At 39.9% G+C, this 20,614-nt stretch overlaps 1 protein-coding gene across 1 annotated transcript in view; it reads right to left on the reverse strand.

The window, feature by feature from the left end:
• Positions 1-17,933: 17,933 nt before the first annotated feature.
• The window catches only part of VPS50 (VPS50 subunit of EARP/GARPII complex), a 119,103-nt gene continuing 116,422 nt past the window's right edge, over positions 17,934-20,614 (reverse strand). Inside the window, exon 28 of the mRNA XM_004602182.2 lies at positions 17,934-19,189. Coding sequence (XP_004602239.1) covers positions 19,070-19,189 — 120 coding nt within the window. The 3' untranslated portion in view covers positions 17,934-19,069. The remainder of the gene's footprint in view (positions 19,190-20,614) is intronic.

A 20,614-nucleotide genomic window follows, 5' to 3' on the forward strand; every position in this document is an offset into this window, starting at 1 on the left:
AGTTACAAAATTTTCATGTTTGAGATTCAGCAATACAATGATGGAACACCCATCTCTCCATCAGTGCACATTTTCCACCACCAATGTCCCCACCCCCTCCACCACCAACATCCCAGTCCTCACTCGGCCTCTATGGCAGACAATTTTCTCATTACTCTCTAATCTGGGGCACTACGTTTTGCTCAAATTTTCCCACCACCTTTCTTTAGTAACGTAGCCTGTAGGTGGTCCTGGGAGGGGGGGCGTTCCCGGCGCGCCTTCCGCCCAGAGATGAACCGGGAGCCGCGGCCCGAGAAACAGACCCTCCGCGCCTATTGACTGTGATCCTGAGGTCTCCTAACCCATTTTGGCACCAGAGCGGATGCTTGCAGCCATGCATTTTGACTGTGAACTGAGCTAAAATATTAGAAACCCAAAACCGCGTGGCCGCTATTGTGGCTGCGCGGACTTAAAGTCTTCACTCTTAGCAATGAAGAGAAATTATTAGATGATGCCTATTCAGCAGGCCTGATTGTTGGGGAAAATTTCCAATCAATAATAGTGAGTTCTGTATGGAAATATGGAATGTACTCAATATATATAGAGAATAATGGGAATATCATTAGCTACTTAGGTGGGGGGTGGGGTGGGAGGGGGGTGTATTGGGGTTCTTGGTGGTGGAACGGGTGCACTGGTGAAGGGATGGTGGATTAATCAGTATTTGATTGTGACTTAAACCTGAAAGCTTTGTATTTTTTTTCTTTTTTTCACTGTGGTTCAATAAAATATTTCTTTAAAAAAAAAAATTTTCCCACCACCATTAAAGCTCACCTGCCAGGGGCAGATGCTAGATAGTTTGCTCATTTTGAATATCATGACAGCTCACGCAGCCGCAATTGTAAATGAAAATTTCTGAGATTGTAAATGGTTGGGTTCCAGAAACATCTCTGTATGGTACTAATCCACTTTAGGATTCAATTGGGAGTCTCTGGGCCAGGGCTGTTGGTGTGCTAATGTGGCGCTCAGAGGCACATTGTGGACATGACAACCAGTTTGCTGGGCAGGCGGGGACCTGAGGAGAGACAGCCCCTGTCCTCTGCCACCATGTGGTCTAGAGATTTAGTCCTGGAACCCGTATACCTGGTCCTTGCTTTTGGAAGTTCTTGGTTGCCATGATTCCATCTGGAATAGGCGGGGAGACTGCACCTGCTACATCTGGAGTGCCCAGTGAAATTGGCTCAGTATGGGGCCCAGAGAGGTCTGTGGTGCTGTGGTGTCTTCAGGGACTTGCAGCTGTGTCTCTGGAACAGGGCTGTTGGTATGTTAAGATGGCGTCCGGAGGAAAATAGTCCTAGAACCTGCATACCTAGGCCTTGCTTGTGGAAGCTCTTGATCACCAGGATTCTATCTGGAGCAGGCGAGGAGACTACACCTGCTCCATCTGGGATGCTCTGGTGAAATTGGTTTGGTACAGGGCCCAGATAGATCTCTGGGCTGTGGTGTCTTCCAGGACTTGCTGCTGTGTCTCTGGGCCAGGGCTGTTGGTACTAAGATCCACATTACAAAATTTTCAGATTACAGGGTGGTTCTGGAGTTGACTTATGGGGGTGACTGACAGTGCTTCCATGTGTATGGGAAGTGGGGGGAGGTAGCCCACCCCAACTCTGAGAGAACCTGGAGATTTCAGTCACAAAATCTGCACAGCAGATTATATCTTGATGAGGTCTGTCCTGAGATGCTGGAGTCAGGTCGGGGGTATGGCGGCGATTTTGGATTGTGGAAGCAAGTGGCTGCTAGGGGCTCTGCTTGGTCAGGCCATCAGGCCAACCCACCCTCCTCCGATTTATCCCAGTCTGTTGAGCCATGCACAAGTCCGAGATTAACTGTGGTTTTTGATCTCTTTCAAGGTTTATTTATGAGTCTCTGAAGTAAGGCCAATAAATGCACTTGTATAACTGAGACAGAGCTGGTTTGTGGGTGTGGTTCCCACATACATAGCTTTTGGACATTTAATTTCTTGGTAAACTTGGCTCCAAGTTGTTGGGGTGTGGCCAAAGACACAGCAGCAATTTTGGGGTATCAGGATGATGATGCACTCGCCCCACAGATACAGGTTGACCTGTTGGTGGCATCATACCCTCAAGCCGTACACACCATACCCTATTTTTTCTACTAAGGCTACATGTTACTTGAATGAATTCCACCACCGATACTTGGGAAAGCAATCTACTTTTCTTAGCCTACTGATTAAAATGCAAGTTATCCCAAAATAACCTGACAGCTACACTGAGAATAATATTTGACAAAATATCCAGGTATCCCATGGCTCTGTCAAGGCTATTACAGAGACTTCTCTTTCTCATTCCAAAGTTAATGATGTATAATCCAATACATTTTTAGAAGTCAAGGGTACTGACAAGAAATATTGAAAATTCTATGTCCTAAATTTACTTTTTTTTCCACTTTTTTATGGAGAGGGGTCTGTGTGTGTGTGTGTGTGTGTGTGTGTGTGTGTGTGTGTGTGTGTGTAATGGGGAGGTGGGGCTGGAGTGATAGCACAGTGGGTAGGGCATTTGCCTTGCACATGGCCGACCCGCGTTTGATTCCTCTGCCCCTCTCGGAGAGCCTGGCAAGCTACCAAGAGTATCTCATTTGCACGGCTGAGCCTTGCAAGCTACCCGTGGTGTATTCAATATGCCAAAAACAGTAACAAGAAGTCACAATGGAGACGTTACTGGTGCCCACTTGAGCAAATCGATGAGCAAGGGATGACGGTGACAGTGATACAGTGATGGTGAGGTGGGGGCTCAGTACTACTCCTTTCTCTGTGCTTAGATTGCTCCCTTCAAGAGTTTGTGAGCCTCAGCAGGATCAGGGGTCAAGCACAGAGCTTCTAGCAAAACTCATGTGCTTCAGTCCACTGAATCATTTTTCCATATCTATCGTGTGTGTGTGTGTATTATGCTTTAGAAAAATTTGTGCAATAACTATGTAGCGGTCATCTGGAACTGTAAATCACTGTAAATTATCATTTGATTGTGCCTGATATTACAAAACTTACCAACCTTGTTCAGGAAGGAAAAAAAATCCTTAGTTATTCAAGAGTTACCTTCAGAACAATATATGATACCTCAAATAATTAGAAGTATTGATAGAATTTTATCATTGTATCACTGTCATCCTGTTGCTCATTGATTTGTTCGAGTGGGCACCAGTAACATCTTCATTGTGAGACTTGTTGTTACTGTTTTTGGCATATCAAATACGCCACGGGTAGCTTGCCAGGTTCTGCCATGTGGGCAAGAAACTCTCGGTAGCTTGCTGGGCTCTCAGAGAGGGGTGGAGGAATCGAACCCAGGTCGGCCGCATGCAAGGCAAATGCCCTACCCTCTATGCTATCATTTCAGCTCCAGTCCTGTTATACTGATGTGAATTCTACCCAAATTGAATAATGAAAATTCTGAAACTGATGTCTCTTGAAGCAAGGTCATTAATTTTTTGTCAAAACTATCAATAGACAAACCCTCAATTATCTACTGATTATGTGTAATATACGTAGATATTTAGAAATACCTTTTCAACAAATATGGATCCCCAAAAGGTCTGGAGATGCATTTTGAGGTTTCAGCCAGTCAATTCTCTGAGATTTCAAATGTGATGATATACGGAAGTAAAATAAGTTATTTTAGAAAAGTCTTGATGCTTTGTTAACACTGAAAAGACAAATGGCCATCAAATATTTGTTTGGCATCAAGGCTAAGGTAAGAGAAGAAAGTTTAATTTCTAAGAGAAGAAAGAACTTCAAAGGTGGACAAAGGGAGAAACATCCTTACAAGTGAAATCTGATAATCTCATTCAGGTTACAATTTTGTGTAAAACTCCAAATGGGAATGTGAAGGCAAGTTGCTTATGGATGGTGGCTACATAGCTGCAAGATACTGTGTGAAGATGTCTAGATTTGAGTGTTTAATCTGTAGAAAAGAACAGTGAGTACATTGTCTTTCAAATGAACTAGAATGTGAGAGCTCAAGAGCTAGAAACTTCAGAGCATCTCAGTTGCAAAAGTTAGTTAGCCCTTTTCATTTCCCATGTGCCAAAATAGACTCTCCAATTCTTATATGATCTTAGAAGAGTGAAGGTCCCCTGAAAACATAACAAAAATTGAACCTAATATCTTCGTGAGTGGAAAGAAAAATGCATTTAATTTTCACTGTATCACTGTCCAGTCCGGGAGCGATAGCATAGCGGGTAGGGCATTTGCTTTGCACACGGCTGACCAGGGTTCAATTCCTCCATCCCTCTCGCAGAGCCCAGCAAGCTACCAAGAGTATCCTGCCCGCATGGCAGATCTTGGCAAGCTACCCATGGCGTATTTGATATGCAAAAAAAAAAAAAAAAACAGTAACAAGTCTCACAATGAAGACGTCAGTGCTACAGTATCACTGTATCACTGCAATCCTATTGTTCATCAATTTCCTCTAGCAGGCACCAGTAACATCTTCATTTGTCCCTGTCGTGTGCTAGTGTAGCCCAATGGCGTCTGCTCGCTCAGGAAACACAAAAAGCACGTTGCTCTTACTGTTTTGGGAATATTAAATACGTCATGGGTAGCTTGCCAGGCTCTGCTGTGTGGGGGAAAAAAAATAAGTAAATAAAAAAAATAAAAATAAAGAGGTCGAAGGGCTGCAAATGTAGCCGCCTGCTCCAGGAAAAATTGCATCGTTCTCTTCTGGGAGCTTTGTTTTATAGTCTCTGGATCTTGGCCGTTGATGAGATTACATGGTGCTGGGAAAAGTTTGTGGGTGTGACTTCCAAGCTACTGGAAAACTGGGAATCTGGGTGGAGGAGGCCCAGTCCCAATCCAAGCAGATTTGGAGATCTCAGCCACGGGTCCTGCACACTTGGGTTCCTCTGTCGGCTCCTTCATGGGTGAGGCTCATCCAAGCATGTGGAGAGTGGCCTTGCGAATGGCTGTGGCTGGTTTCTGGAGGTTTTCAGTTGCTAGGGCTCTGCTTGGGGCGAGGAGGGAATTTCAACCTGATCCCCTTTGAGGGGGCCCGGATGAAGACAGGCTGGCGTGGGGTCAGGAGATTCTGCATCGCTCTCTTTCAGGAGCTTTGTTTTATAATCTCTAAATCAGGTATGGAGGACTCGTGGCTGAGATCTCCAAGCCTGCTTGATCGTTACTGGGCCTCCCCGACCCAGATCCCCAGTTTTCCAGTAGCTTGGCAGTCACACCCACAAATTTTCCCCAGCGCCATGTAATCTTATCAACGGCCAAGATCCAGAGATTATAAAACAAAGCTCCCGGAAGAGGGCGATGCAGAATCTCCTGCCCCCGCGCCAGACTGTCTTCATGGGGCCCCCCTCGGAGCTGGGCAGGTTGAGTTTCCCTCCCCGTTCCAAGCAGAGCCCTGGCAATGGAAAACCCCCAGAACCCAGCCATGCTCAAGGCTACTCTCCACGCGCTCAGATGAGCCTCCCCAATGGAGGAACCAACAGAGGAACCCAGGTGTGCGGGACCCGTGGCTGAGATTTCTAAGCCTGCTCGGATCGGGACTGAGCCTCCTCATCCAGATCCCCAGTTTTCCAGTAGCTTGGCAGTCACACTCACAAACTCCCCCCGGTGCCATGTAATCTCATAAATGGCCAAGATCTAGAGACTATAAAACAAAGCATTTAATTTTACTAACATTTTTATTGGGGCAATATTAGTATACAATAAATTACATTTCCAATTATTTGAGAGCTAATGAAATTGAACACCCTTCCCTTGCTAATTGCAATTAACATATCATTTTTTGTATTTGTTCCTGTATTTTGGGGGGCTTTCAATAGATTTTTGTTTCCTACTGAGTTTTGTGATTCTTTATATGTTCTAGTCACAATTCTGCAAAAATATGTGATTTGTAAATATTTTCTCTCAGAAGACCAAAGAACACATGCCAATAAAATAGATAAGAGAAGAAATTAATAACATTGAAGACAGAAAAGCAATCAATGAAATAAATAGGTGGTTCTTTAGAAATATTTGTAAGAAAAACAAATCTCTAGCAAGTCTTAAGAGTGAAAAAGGGAAAAAATACCAAAATAATTAGAATAGGGGAAATGGGATATCACTATAAACCTTGTAGTAACCAAAGAATGAACACAGCTGTATTGCAAAAAAAATTCTGCACAAAATAATCTAACAGTTGAGTGAAATGAAGCAATGCTCAAAAAACACAAGCTACTAAAATTCACTCACTATGAAATAGATTATTTGAATAGCCCTGTATGTATTGGAGACTTTTCATTTGTAATTTAAAATCTTTCAAACAAGAAATCTCCAGGTCCAGATTGTATCACTGAAGAATAAACACCAATTCTAAATAATCTCTTCCAGGAAACAGAACAGAGTGCCCTAGCTATTGATTTCATAAAGGTTTTCTTACCTGGATAGAAAAACCCTATGATCCAGTTAAAAAGAGAAATTACAAACAAATATTTTTCATGAATAAAATCTCAAAAATTCCTAAAACATTATTCCTAAAATAATGTCAGTGAAATATATACATACACACACACACACACACATATAAATGCACCATGACCAAGAGGGGTTCATTCCAGGTATGCAAGGGGTTGGGGGAAGGTCTAAATTTCAAAAAGCAGTCAATAAAATCAACACATAATTGGACTAAAGCAGAAATTATACATTGGTTAATCTTCTTCGATTGGCAAGAGGTTCAGTGACAAAAAAATCTGGGCAAGCTCTAGGAACATGTCAACACATAGGGATTTTAGATTCTTTGGTTCTGCTTTGTAAAAATCTTAAAAGTTCGTAAGTGATTAAAGTATCAACGATTGTGCTACTTGTTTATTCTATTAATTATAAGTCATATAAAAACTCATCTTATTTTTCAATTTATCAAGCTAGAAACCCAGGAAAATGGAAAAAAGTAAAGCCCACTCTTGGTTAAGAGTTACTACTACCCCAAGTCAACAGACTTGTTTTCAAAATACATCCTAAAGCAACACTTGTATCAAAATGCATGATGACAGTTGCAGAGAAAAACATGGTCAGCATTTCTCATTCATCCCCCCCTTTGAAGTGGTGCACTGGAGACTATCAAGAACACACTGCTTTAGGTGGACCCTTCCACATCCCCATGCCAGTGGAAAATAAGAGTGTCCAAATAGAAGTCCTATATAGGCTTAATGCATTTAAGAATTTATTATGTAACTCAGACAAATGTAATGCATAGTAGAGATATCCTATGGGTTTTCTTGTATACTGAAAGGATATATATTCTTTAGAGGATCCTAAATATTTGCTTTTTTGGGGGGGATCACACCCAGCGGTGCTCAGGGGTTACTCCTGGCTTTGCACTCAGGAATTATTCCTGGCGGTGCTTGGGGGACCATATGGGATTCCGGGGATCGAACCCAGGTTGGCCGCGTGCAAGGCAAATGCCCTATCCGCTGTGCTATCGCTCCGGCCCCGAGGATCCTAAATATTTGAAGAAAAGCCAGCTAACATCATTATTGTCCTTCTGAAGGACTCATTAGTATCCAGTTGAATAGATGGAATATGAGAGGTTGAGAGAGCAAAAGTGGTAATTAAGTATACCTGGGAAGTAAGCAACTTGCCCAAGAAAGGGGAGTGAGCCAATTCAAGCTCTGGGTGTGATTCATATATAGATATAGATATAGATATAGATATAGATATAGATATAGATATAGATATAGATGTATATATATATATGTCATTCATTCAGCTCAGGTCATATTCCTTTACTTCTGGGACAAAAAGCTTGGCTTTCTCTTCCTCTAATTAAACTGACCTCAAACCTGAAGATACCTTCAATAAGGCTCACTATACTAAAAGAAAGGCAAAGGAAGAATTCTTGTCTTGCCTTGCTATTAGTTTCATACTTTTGAAAGCTGTGGAAGGTACAAGGACCAGGTATATGCTCTGCACAAATTCCACCTCACTGGTCTATTGTGACTGGTGCCCTGCAACTCCCAACAACCCAGTATGGAGGCAGTCTCTTTAAGACGGATTTTGTTTTTCAAATAGATAACAGATTAATAAGGTAAAGCCGATTAAAATAATTAAAGAATATAAGCAGAATCCTTATATTCTTTATAAGAACTGGAGCAATAGCACAGCGGGTAGGGCATTTGCCGTGCATGTGGCCAACCTGGGTTCGATTCCTCCATCCTTCTTGGAGTGCCAGGCAAGCTACCAAGAGTATCCTGCCTACATGGCAGAACCTGGCAAGCTCCCTGTGGTGTTTTAGGTATGCCAAAAACAGTAACAACAAGTCTCATAATAGAGACGTTACTGGTGCCCTCTCGAGCAACTCGATGAATAATGGGACAACAGTGCTACAGTGCTAAGCAGAATCTTAGAAATCATGCTAACAGCAAAAGTAGACCCTCCACCATAATAATAAAGTATACATATTATCTTGTTCCAAACCCTTTCTTAAAAATTGAACATATCTTACTTACTCTTCCACTATATTATTCTATTATTAAAACTTAATAATAATTAAACAGTTGAGAAAATGTAAGTTCAAGGAGCTTAGGTAACTTGCCCAAGTTACATAACTGCTTAACTGCTATGCTATGCATTGTTTCCTTCAAGAGAACAAGTTTCAGAAAATGGTCAGGAGCTCCATCATCGGATTGTGTTCACAGTCCTGTGTCCAGAGACTAAAGGGAAACTTTGCTCTAAAAGAAAATTTGTCAAATGGGCTCTCCAGTAGTTCTGAGGAAGGGGATAGCCATCTAAAGAAGACAGTGTGCTTGCACAAGGAATATTCTGTTCATCTCACTGTAAGAAGCATGAAACATTAAAGGAGAAATAGGTACCTAACCAAAGTTAAATACTAAATGTGACAAGGAAGCTGTCAGGAGATTAAAGCATAGTATAATGGAGATATAAGAAAAGCCCCAGGACAACTCAAAGGTTTTTATGTAAGTGCTCCAAGTATCAAAGTGATCAAACACATCACTGCTTGAGGCAACTGGAGCAATATTGATTTGGTTTTCCCTTTTTAAAAGAAATATTCCATGTAACTAGTAAGTGAAGTACAAAAACAAAATAACTGGAAGCCAAAGATAGATATTTCAGTAAATTCCAAGACTTAACAGAAGTTTTAGTCTTCCTCCTGTGGTTATAAAGAAAATAGACGTGAAAAATAGTAGAAATTTATGTGAGTGGGAAAGAGATGTCTGAAGACTGGAATTAGGTGACTAATTCTAATTTATTGAAAGTGATTAGGCTTCCCATGCAAATATCTGATGAAAACCTCTCATGGAATACTTCCTTGATTTCAAGAATATTTTAAAAAATAGTCTGTGAGGGCTGGAGAGATAGTACAGGGGGCAGGACATTTGCCTTGCATCTGTCTGATCTGGGTTTGATGCCAGGTACCATGCGTGGTCCCTCCTTCCCTTCTCCCGAGCCCTTCCAGGAGTGATTCCTGAGCGCAGATCAAGGAGTAAGCCCTGAACAACTCCAACACCACCATGGAGGTTCTATGTCCCAAAACAAGTAAACAAAAAAAGAAAAGCAAATTTTGTGTGTGCTTATAGAAATTAAAGGGCAAAGCCTATGTAGATTTAAGTGAGGACATCATATCAAAGTGTTTCTGTGCTTTATTTTGAGGACGTTACTAATATTTTAGAAAAATTTTAGAAAAATACTCATAAAATTTCATATTCATCATCATCCCATTGATCGTCAATTTTCTCAAGCGGTTTCAGTAATGTCTCTATTCATCCTTGCCCTGAGATTTTAGAAGCCTCTCCGTCCTTCCCAATGGTGCCGCACTGGAGGCTCTATCAGGGTCAGGGGAATGAGACCCATCATTTTTACTGGTGTTGGCATGTGAATACGATATGGAGAGTTTGCCAGGTTCATATTACATGTGGTAAAATGAGAAACATCCAGAGAGAGACTTAAAAGCAAGCTCTCAGAAGAGAGTGACGTAGAGTCTCTTGCCCGCATGCCTGGCTGTCTTCCCTGGGGCCCCTTGGAGGGGATGGGCTCCAGCTTCCCTCCCCACACCGAGCAGAGCTCCCAGCGGCTGAGGACCACCGGAACCTAGCTACAGCCATGCTGGAGGCCCCTCTCCACACGTTCGGACAGGCCTCATGCATGAAGGTACCAGCAGAGGAACCCAGGTGTGTGTAATCCCATCAACGGCCAACATCCAGAGACTTAAAAGCAAGCTTTAGCCTGCTTCTCCCTTTGGGAGAAACTGGCAGTCTTCTGAGAGTTTCCTGCCCACATAGGACAGCCTTGCAAGCTTTCCATGGTGTACTCATATGCAAAATCCAGTAACAAGATAGATCTCATTCCCGTGACCCTGAAGAGCCTCCAGGGCAACATTGTTGGGAGGGCCAAGTCCAGATGAACTTCTAAGATCTCAGGAAAAGGACAAAATGAGATGTTACTGGGACCGCCCGAGAAATCGGTGTTTAACGGGCTATCGTGATCGTGATTGGAAATGAGAAAAATATGGGCAAAATGATCAAAGACAGTGTATCTACCCCTGTTCAAGTATTCTGATTCGAGGAGGTGCCTTAGTTCTGTTGCCTTAGTTGCCATTCACATTTTAACCATTTGAGGAGCTAGAAATAGCTTATTATTACTTGGGTAGTAAAGTTGGACATACTCAGTATTCTTTATTTTAATTTAATTTTCCCGTTACATTTTATATAAACACTGACTCTGGTTTGCAAAGTTGTTCATGATAATTGGTTACATACATTTAATGGTCTGACACCAATTCCACCACCATTACAACCTTCCGTCCATCATTGTCTCCAATTTTCCAAACCACCTCTTAAATCTGGCCCCACAACAGATTGTTGATAATTTATTTTATATTACTTGTTATAAATAATTTGCTAACAGAATGATCAAAAGATATTTCCATAGAAGAAAGTTAGTGAAGATTGTTGTATCTCATCATGGAGCCATTATACCTTTGTATAAGAGATTATTAAAATGTCATTACCGGTTAAGCTTTCTAAGTTTATGTTTTGTTAATCGATTGGTTGCCTTCTACATTACATCCCATCTAATCTGGTGTGCCACTCCTGGATTATCAGTGTAGCAGTTTGAGATGTCACGGGATTGCAAATGTGGCTGTGTCCTCCTGGATGTTTAAATTATTTATTTATTTATTTATTTATTTTTTATTGAATCACTGTGAGATGGACCCTTACAAAGCTGATCATGATTAGGTCTTAGTCATACAATATTCCAACACCTATCCCTTCACCAGTGTACATTTCCCAGCACTAGTGTCCTTAGGTTCCCTACCATCACCACCACCTCACACTCTCCAGCCTTCTCTATGGCAGGCGCTTTTCTTCTCTGTCTCTCTCTCTCTCTCTCTCCCTCTCCTTTTGGGCATTGTGGTTTGTAATATTGATATTGAAAGGTGATCAAGAATCTGAAACAACAGGGGGTTGGAGTGATAGCACAGCAGGTAGGGTGTTCGCCTTGCGCGTGGCCGACCCGGGTTCAATTCCCAGCATCCCATATGGTCCCTTGAGCACTGCTAGGGATAATTCCTGAGTGCATGAGCCAGGAGTAACCTCCGTGCATCGCCGGATGTGACCCAAAAAGCTCAAAAAGAAAAAAAAGAATGTGAAACAACAGAATCTGAAACAAAAATTCTAGACAGACTGAAATAAAGGTAATAAAATAAAGTTACGTGAAACCTCAAATTGACATTTTAGACAATTCACTATACAAATGCTAAACAGGACAGATTTAAACAGCAATAAAAAGGGCCAGAGAGAAAAGTAGGGAGTCTGATACCAGAGTTGTATCTCTGGAACTATATGGCCTCCCGAGCACTGCCAGGTATAGCCAAGGAGGCCCTTGTATACCACCAGGGAGGCCCTCTTGGTCCCTAGCACTGAGGACCAGAGCAGCACAGCATCCTTGGACAGGCTGACCATGACTAGTCCTAAGCTCCTAAGCACCTCTTGGAAGCCTCCCCTTCTCGCCCTCCCTCCCCCCAATAAACAGCAATAAGGACTCTAAGAGATATATCTGGCAAAAAGCTTAAAATGAGTAAATGTCTGCACATGGTCAACTTATCTCAGTCAATGAAGCTGCAGGTAGCATCAGTGAGGGGAGATAGAGAGGCTTCATATTTCACATGGTCAGGTGGCAGAGTATAGGACTGTGAATGATGGCTCCGTAAGATGTAGCTTCACATCCAGGAATACCTCTGGTTATCACAACTTGTGAGGAAGTGAGTTTCCTATCACTGAAAATTCTCAAAAAGTAGACTGACAGCTAGGAGTGCCATATTGAAGATCTTGTCCTGAGAATACCCAGAAGTTATGGATATCTGTGATTTTTTTTCCCAGTGGAATGTTGTACTTGGAGGTGATCTCCAAGCTTCAGAGCTCTTAGATTTTACTCTGGAAACTTCTCAGCACCTTGTCCTAGTACCCCTATGGCTACATACTATAATATCCCTCCTCCCAGGTTCATTTGCTGCCTTCCCTGTGTACTCACTCACTGAAGTCTGGGAGGATATTCTTTGCCTTCAGACTTGCCGTTATAAAGACACTTAACATTACCAGTCTTCCATTGCCCACCCCTTCCTCCATGCAGATTCTCTGCACATTCCCCACATGCTGGCAAAGAGATGAGCACTGTCTTTCTTCTGCAGGCTCCATGATTTTCAGTAATTTCTTTCCTTCCAGCTCTACCTTGCCAAGTGACAGTTCTACTGTGAGGCTGTCACTGAATCACTGAAAGGCTAACATCTTTCAATTTCAAATTCCATAAATACATCACTTATACTGGTCCCTGAATCTTCTTTTATCTTTCTTTTTGGGTTGCACCTGGCAATGCACAGGGGTTACTCCTGGCTCTGCACTCAAGGAATTACGGGTGGTGGTGCTTGAGGGACCATATGAGATGCTGGGAATGGAACCTGGGTTGGCCGCATGCAAGGCAAACGCCCTACCCACTGTGCTATCGCTCCAGCCCCCTGTCCCTGAATCTTGAGAAATAAGTTTGTAACCACTATGTCCATTCTTCCACCCCCACCTGCACGCTGTCTTCTAAACCAACATCATTTTATTCCATTATGATCCCTTCATATTCTGCAGAGGATGAAATTAAAAGCTGAAAGAGCAAAGAAGAGTGGAAACAAAAAGCAAAATATTTTGACCTTTGAAATCCGGAGCCGCTCAGCGCGAATCGGACCCTCTGCGCCTAAAGACTTTGACTCCAGAGATGTAACACATTCGGGCATCCAGTGCAGCAGCCGATAGCGATGCATTGGGACTGCGAACGGGGCTACAACTCTGTGCTGCCGGGGGTGGATTTTTTTCCTCCCCACCCTGCCTTCCTGCACGGAAAGCGGCGGCCTGGCGGCACCCACGTGGCAGGTGCCATCTTCTGTGACTCCAAACCCACAGGTATTCGGTTTTTACTTTTGGGGCTCCAGGAACTCATGGGAAGGGGGCGTAACCGGCACGCCCTCGGCCCAGATAAATCCGGAGCCTCTGCGCCTAAAGACTTTGAATTCAGAGACTTCTTACAGCAATGCACTGGAACTGTGAGTTGGGCTATATAATTTCTGGCAGAATTTTCCCTGGACTTTATACAGAAATCCAAAACCGCAAGGACGCTGCTGCGTCCGCGCGACTTAACATTTATAATTGTCAGCAATGTGAAACGGTTCCTTTTGAACAGGTCTGACTTGGGGGGGGAAACTCCAAATAATAACAGTAAGTTTTTGTTGAAATATTGAAGGTTTTTAATGTAGCAGCCACCTCTGGACTGTGAACTAAGTAAAAGCCCCATGCTGGCCGTGCGGCGTGGCGTACACCATACTATGAGGCGCGGGAAGGAGGATGAGGGGGAAAAAGAAAAAAAAAAAAAGGGAAAAGGAAAACGGAAAAAAAAAAGAGAGAGAGTTATGTACTTGTAGCAGTGGGGCTACATATCTCTTCATTTCCAGCAATGAAAAACTAATTATCAAATGTAGCAGGTCTGTCTCTCTTGGTTGGAAACTCCAACAACTATAGTGAGTTTTGTGTTGAATTATGGAATGTAATCAAGGTAAAGAAAAAATGAAGTGAAATTCATTAGTTATACAGTAGGGGGTAGGGGGTGGGGGCGGGGGGTATACTGGGGTTTCTGGTGGTGGAATATGGGCACTGGTGAAGGGATGGGTGTTTGAATATTGTATAACTGACATATAAACCTGAGAACTTTGTAACTTTCCACATGGTGATTTAATAAAAAGTTTAAAAAAAATATTTTGACCTTTAATAGGTAAAAACATCTATTTTAGTTAAAATTAAATAAAAGTATAATTTACTAAAGTATCATAGCAAAAACTAAAGAGGGCTTTTTTATTTTATCTCTTGCATTTTATTCAGTATACCAACAAAAACATGATAATATCTCAATTACTCTGCAAATCAGAAAAGTACATATGAAACACAATTTCAAAGTATGAGATAATAAAATTTACTTCAACTAGATAACAGAGTAAAGGCATCAACCTCTACAAAGAAAACCTCAAATGCTGCTTGTCAACATTCATCCGACTGAATAAAATAAAAATAAATATGGAACTGAAAAACATACTAAAGAAAGGAAAAAGAAATAATTAGGTGCCTAAAAACCTCAAAAGCCAAGCTTCTTTCATGGGTAATTACTGGCCAAATTAAAATCTTTGGGAAATAAAGTATCATCCTTTAGCTCCTTCAATATAATCAATAGAACTCTGACGATAATGATTATCTTTGTTTTCCTGTGCAAAATTGCTAAAAAGAACATTAACAGCAGCTTTCAGTAAGTGAACTTTAAAACATCAAGAATAAGTCCCTACTGAGAAAAGTATGTCAGACACTGACAAATCTCAGTGCTCGTGTGTGGGCTAATTATAATCTCATTAAGAATTTCATTACCAACATACTTAAATCTCAGTGACAAAACTGCAGTCAGTTTCCTTGCAACAAGGCTTGTCTCAAAGATTAATGACTCAGAAGAGGTAAGGATAGACCTCAGCCCAAATAAATTTGAAAACAGCCAACCCATTATCTGAAGAAACAGATACCAGGCAGTACATTTGTTTAGTCAATGAAGTTGAGGGGATAGGTGGTTGTGTGGTTGTGTGTGTGTGTGTGTGTATGTGTGTGTGTGTGTGTGTGTGTACAAATAAGTCTGGTAAGAAAAATATTAGATCCTTTTATTAAACTTAATAACTACAAAGAATTCTATTTAAAGAGCTGAGAGAACTTTACTGACAAGATAATGATAAATGGCAAGACTATATCTCCATAATGCTTGTTAATTTTCTGTGTGTTTTCCTTACTCTTCACTAATATTCAAGTAACATTTTTTCCCTTCTTAAACCAGCAGAGAGGTTGAAACTTTGGAAACATGTGAATAAAAATACTCATTTGAAAAACCACTTCTATTCCCCCAAATATAAAACTGGTATTGAAGAAAGAGATGCAGTGGGGGTGACTATAGGGGAGAAAAAAAGCACAAACGGGGGATAGGAAATTCCAAGTGGGTAAAAGAAATGAGGAAAGGGAGTCAGCACAGGGCGGACATTTCTATTACCACTTGGTTACCCTCCACTCAACAGCCCTAGACATAAACCCCCTGAAAATATATTGGGACTGTGTGGAATGTCTTGATATAGAAAAAAAAGAACTCTCCACACCCAAGGCAGAACTGGACATAACGTTGGAATGTTTCTTAGAAGCAAACGTGGCAGCCAAAAGAGAGCAATCAGAGCTGAATTTCAGAGTCAGCAGAGACTGTGACCAAAGCTGAAGAGCACTCACCTAGGCACTGATTCTTTATTTTTTGGGAGGGAGGGGTACATCTGGCAGTGCTTAGGACTTACTCCTGGTTCTGTGCTCAGGAATCACAATTGGTGGGACTTAGGGGACCATCTGGGGTGCCAGGGGTGAAACATGGACTGGCCACATGCAAGGCAACTGCCCACAAAGGCCCTACTTGCTGTTCTTTCTCATTATCCCTAGCATTCCTGAGCATGCATTAATCTTCACTTTCCCAAAAGGTACATGTGACTTGCCCACAAATCTGCTATCAAATATGAACACAATTAAAAGAGATGGAGTCCCACTGAGGTATTGCATGCATTCTGCTGTGTGCCAAACTACCCCCCTGGGAAAGAGCCCTAGACCACTTCATTTTACTCTTCGGATCACTTTGACTTTGTCTTTTTTTTTTTTTTCATTCACTTTGACTTCTTAAGGTCCAAATCTTCATAGCAAAATAACTATGCCTTTGAAGTCATAAAGTCAAGTGAATTACAAGATTTAATTTCAGTGGGCAAGTAGAGAAAGAACTATTTAATATAACTTAACCCAAATCAGCTAAATAGAAATTTTCAAAGGAAATTTTGCTTAAAGATCTAACACTAAGGAGATAGCTCAGAAGCCTGAGCCCGTTCTTTGCAGGTTCAATGCTCAGCACAGAATGGTTCCCTGCGCACAGCTAAGAGCAGGTCCTGTGCACTACCAAGTGTGGCCCAAATACCACCCCTCTTGCAGCACTCAGGCAAAGCAAACAAACAGGAAAAACCACAGATATGATACAGTACGACTCTGGTTTCAAAATAAATCCCATTATTATGTTTTGTAACTTGAGCAAATGAACTTATCAATGTGAATTTGTAAGATCACTACACATTTTATAAACAGAAGCAAATTGAATTGCTATAAACTACTTAATTTTCAATGCAAGACAACATGTATGTAGAAATCTTTTTTTATTATGGAGTAACTTATTCTTGATAAATTTGACTTGAAATTTTAGATTCCAGACGGTACTTTGATAGAAAAGTTACGGAAAAGACAGTCATAGAAAAAAAAAAGTTTATGATAGCCAAGTTTTCAGAATGTAAATAATTTCATTTATGCTACCAAGTTTTTCAATTTTATTCATCTTAAAATTTCTTCACAAAAAGTTATATGGCTGATTCAGTATCATTGAGAAATATTTGGTCATCATCTTATTATTAGGCAATTTCTCAATATATGAGAAATATTTGGTCATTCTCTTATTAGGCAATTTCACAATACAAAGATCCCATTGATACTTTGATACTAACTGGCACTTATTAAGTTACCGTTTAATGCCCCCCCATTTTTTTTAAAGCACTAAAAATATTTAATATTTTTATTTTGAAGACAAGAGAAGAAAAAGAATGGGTTAGTGGAAAGGTCAGTCCTATTGTATCGCTGAGTCTCTAACAGAGATGTTGCTCTTTTCTATCAAATTCTATCACCCTAGAAGACACTTCATCAGCAGGGACCTGCTCTTCAGACTATTCAGAGTGAACTAAAGATGAAATGAAAAAAAAAGTCAACCATAAAATCTATGTAACACAAAAAGAAAGAAGCAGTTCCTAATCAACTGGAAATAAATGAGATTGATTAGCTCTGTATGTGACCAGAAGAGTGTGTCATTTAAACACAAGGACTGACTTTATCTCATCAAGTGGCTGCACACATAATAGCTACTGGCAGAATCTACCTTGAAAGTATCACTTCAGTGGCATAAGGAGATCATAATGATACCAAGAGGAAAGTCTTATGTCAATATTAAATCAACAGTAGATGAGCGGCAAAGTGAGAGACTGAAAACAAAGTCACAACAGACATACAAAATTCCACTTGCACACCTATTCTCAGAGAGCTCTCACATTACACTGTGCCTGGTTATGAATTGTCTCCCAATCACCACCACCCCCAGTCACAGGCTGCCTTTGCCCTTAGTGCCAGACTCTGACATCTAGTTCAATGAGTTATTGATAATTTTTGAAGCACTGCCCAATAACTCTGGACCAACACTACAGGTCTCAATGTCTACTATACTCTCCAGTCAGAAAGAATATGCAAAAAAATCCCTTAATTGACAGGAATGAATGGAAAACTGACCTTTATTTCATATATATTGGTAGAAGATGTCTGACTTCAAAGCAAGATTTATCACAACTGTACCAGTTACTAAAGATTAACAAACTGGTTCCAGAGTTAATCACTGACTAAACACATTATTTTATACCAGCGATACAAAGATTTTAGGAAAAGCTACTACATGTTCCTATGTATCTACTTCACTACCACAAAGAGTTCTTCCCCTGAGACAGATGAGTCACATTTTTATGTTCTAAGACAAATTTCAAAGAAAGCAAAACATATATGAGAAATAAGCCACATATTTTTTAAATGTGTGAAATTTTAAAAATTCTATATTTTTTAAAATAAGAAAACTCACAATTATCCTTTTGTACAATACTCAGGCACTGAAAATTAATACCAAATGAGATTAATTCTCCTTGATGGTTTTAGGTTAAAGATGATTAACATTAAAATTCACATAACACAATGCCTCATCTTCTTATAATATCTGCTTGCCATCAAAAATTCTCAAAATGCAGTCTGATATTATTATAATATTTATTAAATTTTATCACTTATGATCAATCACTTTGTTATAACCAACTTAATCCTAACATAAACTCTGACATTTAAAAACACAAAGAACATACTCATATTAGCTATCTTGTTTACACATATTTTTTAGTTCTCATGCAGTGCTCATAATCAGAAGATACTATACATTAACCCTCTTATATTATGCTTATTGAGAACTGAATTCAGAGGGTAGAAAAATGCCAAAACCAAAAATTCTCCATAAACTGCCTAAGGATGCACTGTCATTGTTTCTTCTAATTATATACTTGTACATTTGACTGTAAATTATATAATTGGTACATGTGACGTAAAATGTAGATTTGCAGTGACAAAAAAACAACAACAGTTAAGATGAAGCAATATTCAGGAAAGAATTACAATAAATGCAATCAAAAGTTGAAGAGACCAGAGCATATAAAAGTCATTTGAGAACAACATACAAACTTCAATGTTTTCCACTTTCCAGTTTGAAAGAACATGCACAAAATTTTTAAACATTTGTCAGGAGTGCATGAAAATCTGACTATTGTGTCATATAGATGGAGAGAACAACGCCATTGAAAAGGAGTTGCTGTATTCATTATCTCTTGGGTCTATCTATATCATCTATAGCTGCTAGTAGTTTTTGTCTTGCTTTCTTATTGATATGGGATCCCAGGCAAACATTCACCAGATTTGTCAGCTGCTTTGTTGAATATTCCTGCTCAAAAAAAAAAAATTTAAATTTAGTACACTGAAATACGTTAAAAGCACTTTGATCAATGCAACAACAACAACAACAATAAAGCAAGTACCAGATCATGGTGGATACAAACCAGTAAAAAGCAGAGTAAATTATAGTTGATATAAAAGACAAAGTGTTTTCTGGACTGAGGCAACAGAAAATAAGTATACTGTAGTAAACATTTGAAAAAAAGAAGTACAAGAATATTTTTAATATGGCAGGGTAATTTGACATGCCTATGCTTTGTATTACTATGAAAAGCAAACAATTTATGTTTGTTTCTGTGACAGTTTTTTTATTAAGTTATCAAAATAAATTGACTTTTCAAATTTTTTAAATGCTAGAGAATAATTATTTTGGATTATTCTCCATCTCCATCTCCATCTAAAGAACAATCTCCATCTACAAGTTTTTACAGATACAATAAATAAATACAGTAACAAAGATCTGAAAGTTATTGATTTCTAAAATCTCATAGTTGGCAGTTAAAAAGTAAAATTAAAAACTATCTCTTACTACCAAATCTACTGGCTTATTGAATTTTCAAAAATGCATAAGGATTCATCAAAAAGTTTTGCATACTGATTTTGTTTTGGAAGCATGTGTTCAGATGATTGTATTAATATCTTCCAATAAGAAAAAAAACTGTCTTTATTGGGGATCTGCATAAAGATAATATAATTTCAAAATATGCATTCAATGGACTGAAGTGGAGGAATGCTGACACCTCAAGTTGGGTGCAGTATGATAAAATACATTCCTAAGTGGTACAAAACGATAGCTCCAAAATATATATAGTTTACCAATATGTATACTTGTACATATTTATACATATGAACACAGTTTTATATGTTGTCACAATAAAAAAAAAGAAGAGTGAGAAAGAGAGGGAGAAGAAGAGAAAGGAAGAGAGGAAAGGAAGAGTGAGAGAAGAAGAGAGGAAGGAAGAAGAGGAAGGGATAGAAATTGGGAGAGATAAAATAACTGCTTAAGTTTGTATCGCTGATTTCTAAGAACATCTCTAAGCATCTGGTAAATTCTCTCATGTTATAACTTGGTAAGGAGCTAATATCATCAGGAACTTGGCCTAATTAGTGTGGGATGTGTCCCATACACAGCTGAGAAAATTTAACAAAATTATAACTATCATTTGGTTAAAGTTCTTCTAAAATAGTTAAAATTTGAGTGCACTATGTTAAAGAAAAAAGATAGCAGGTTGGCAAAAATCATACCAGAGCTATGATAGTGCTTGCCTTGCATGTGGAATAGCTCCTGAGCACTGCTATATGTGCCCACAAATAAGAAAACAAATTAAAAAAAAATCTTTTTTTTAAATCCTAAAAATGAACCCTGTTCTTAAATCAAATAATCAGTATAAGAGCTTTTTCTCCTCGACTAATT

This window comes from Sorex araneus, chromosome 1 (genome assembly GCF_027595985.1).
Source record: "Sorex araneus isolate mSorAra2 chromosome 1, mSorAra2.pri, whole genome shotgun sequence".
NCBI lineage: Eukaryota > Metazoa > Chordata > Mammalia > Eulipotyphla > Soricidae > Sorex > Sorex araneus.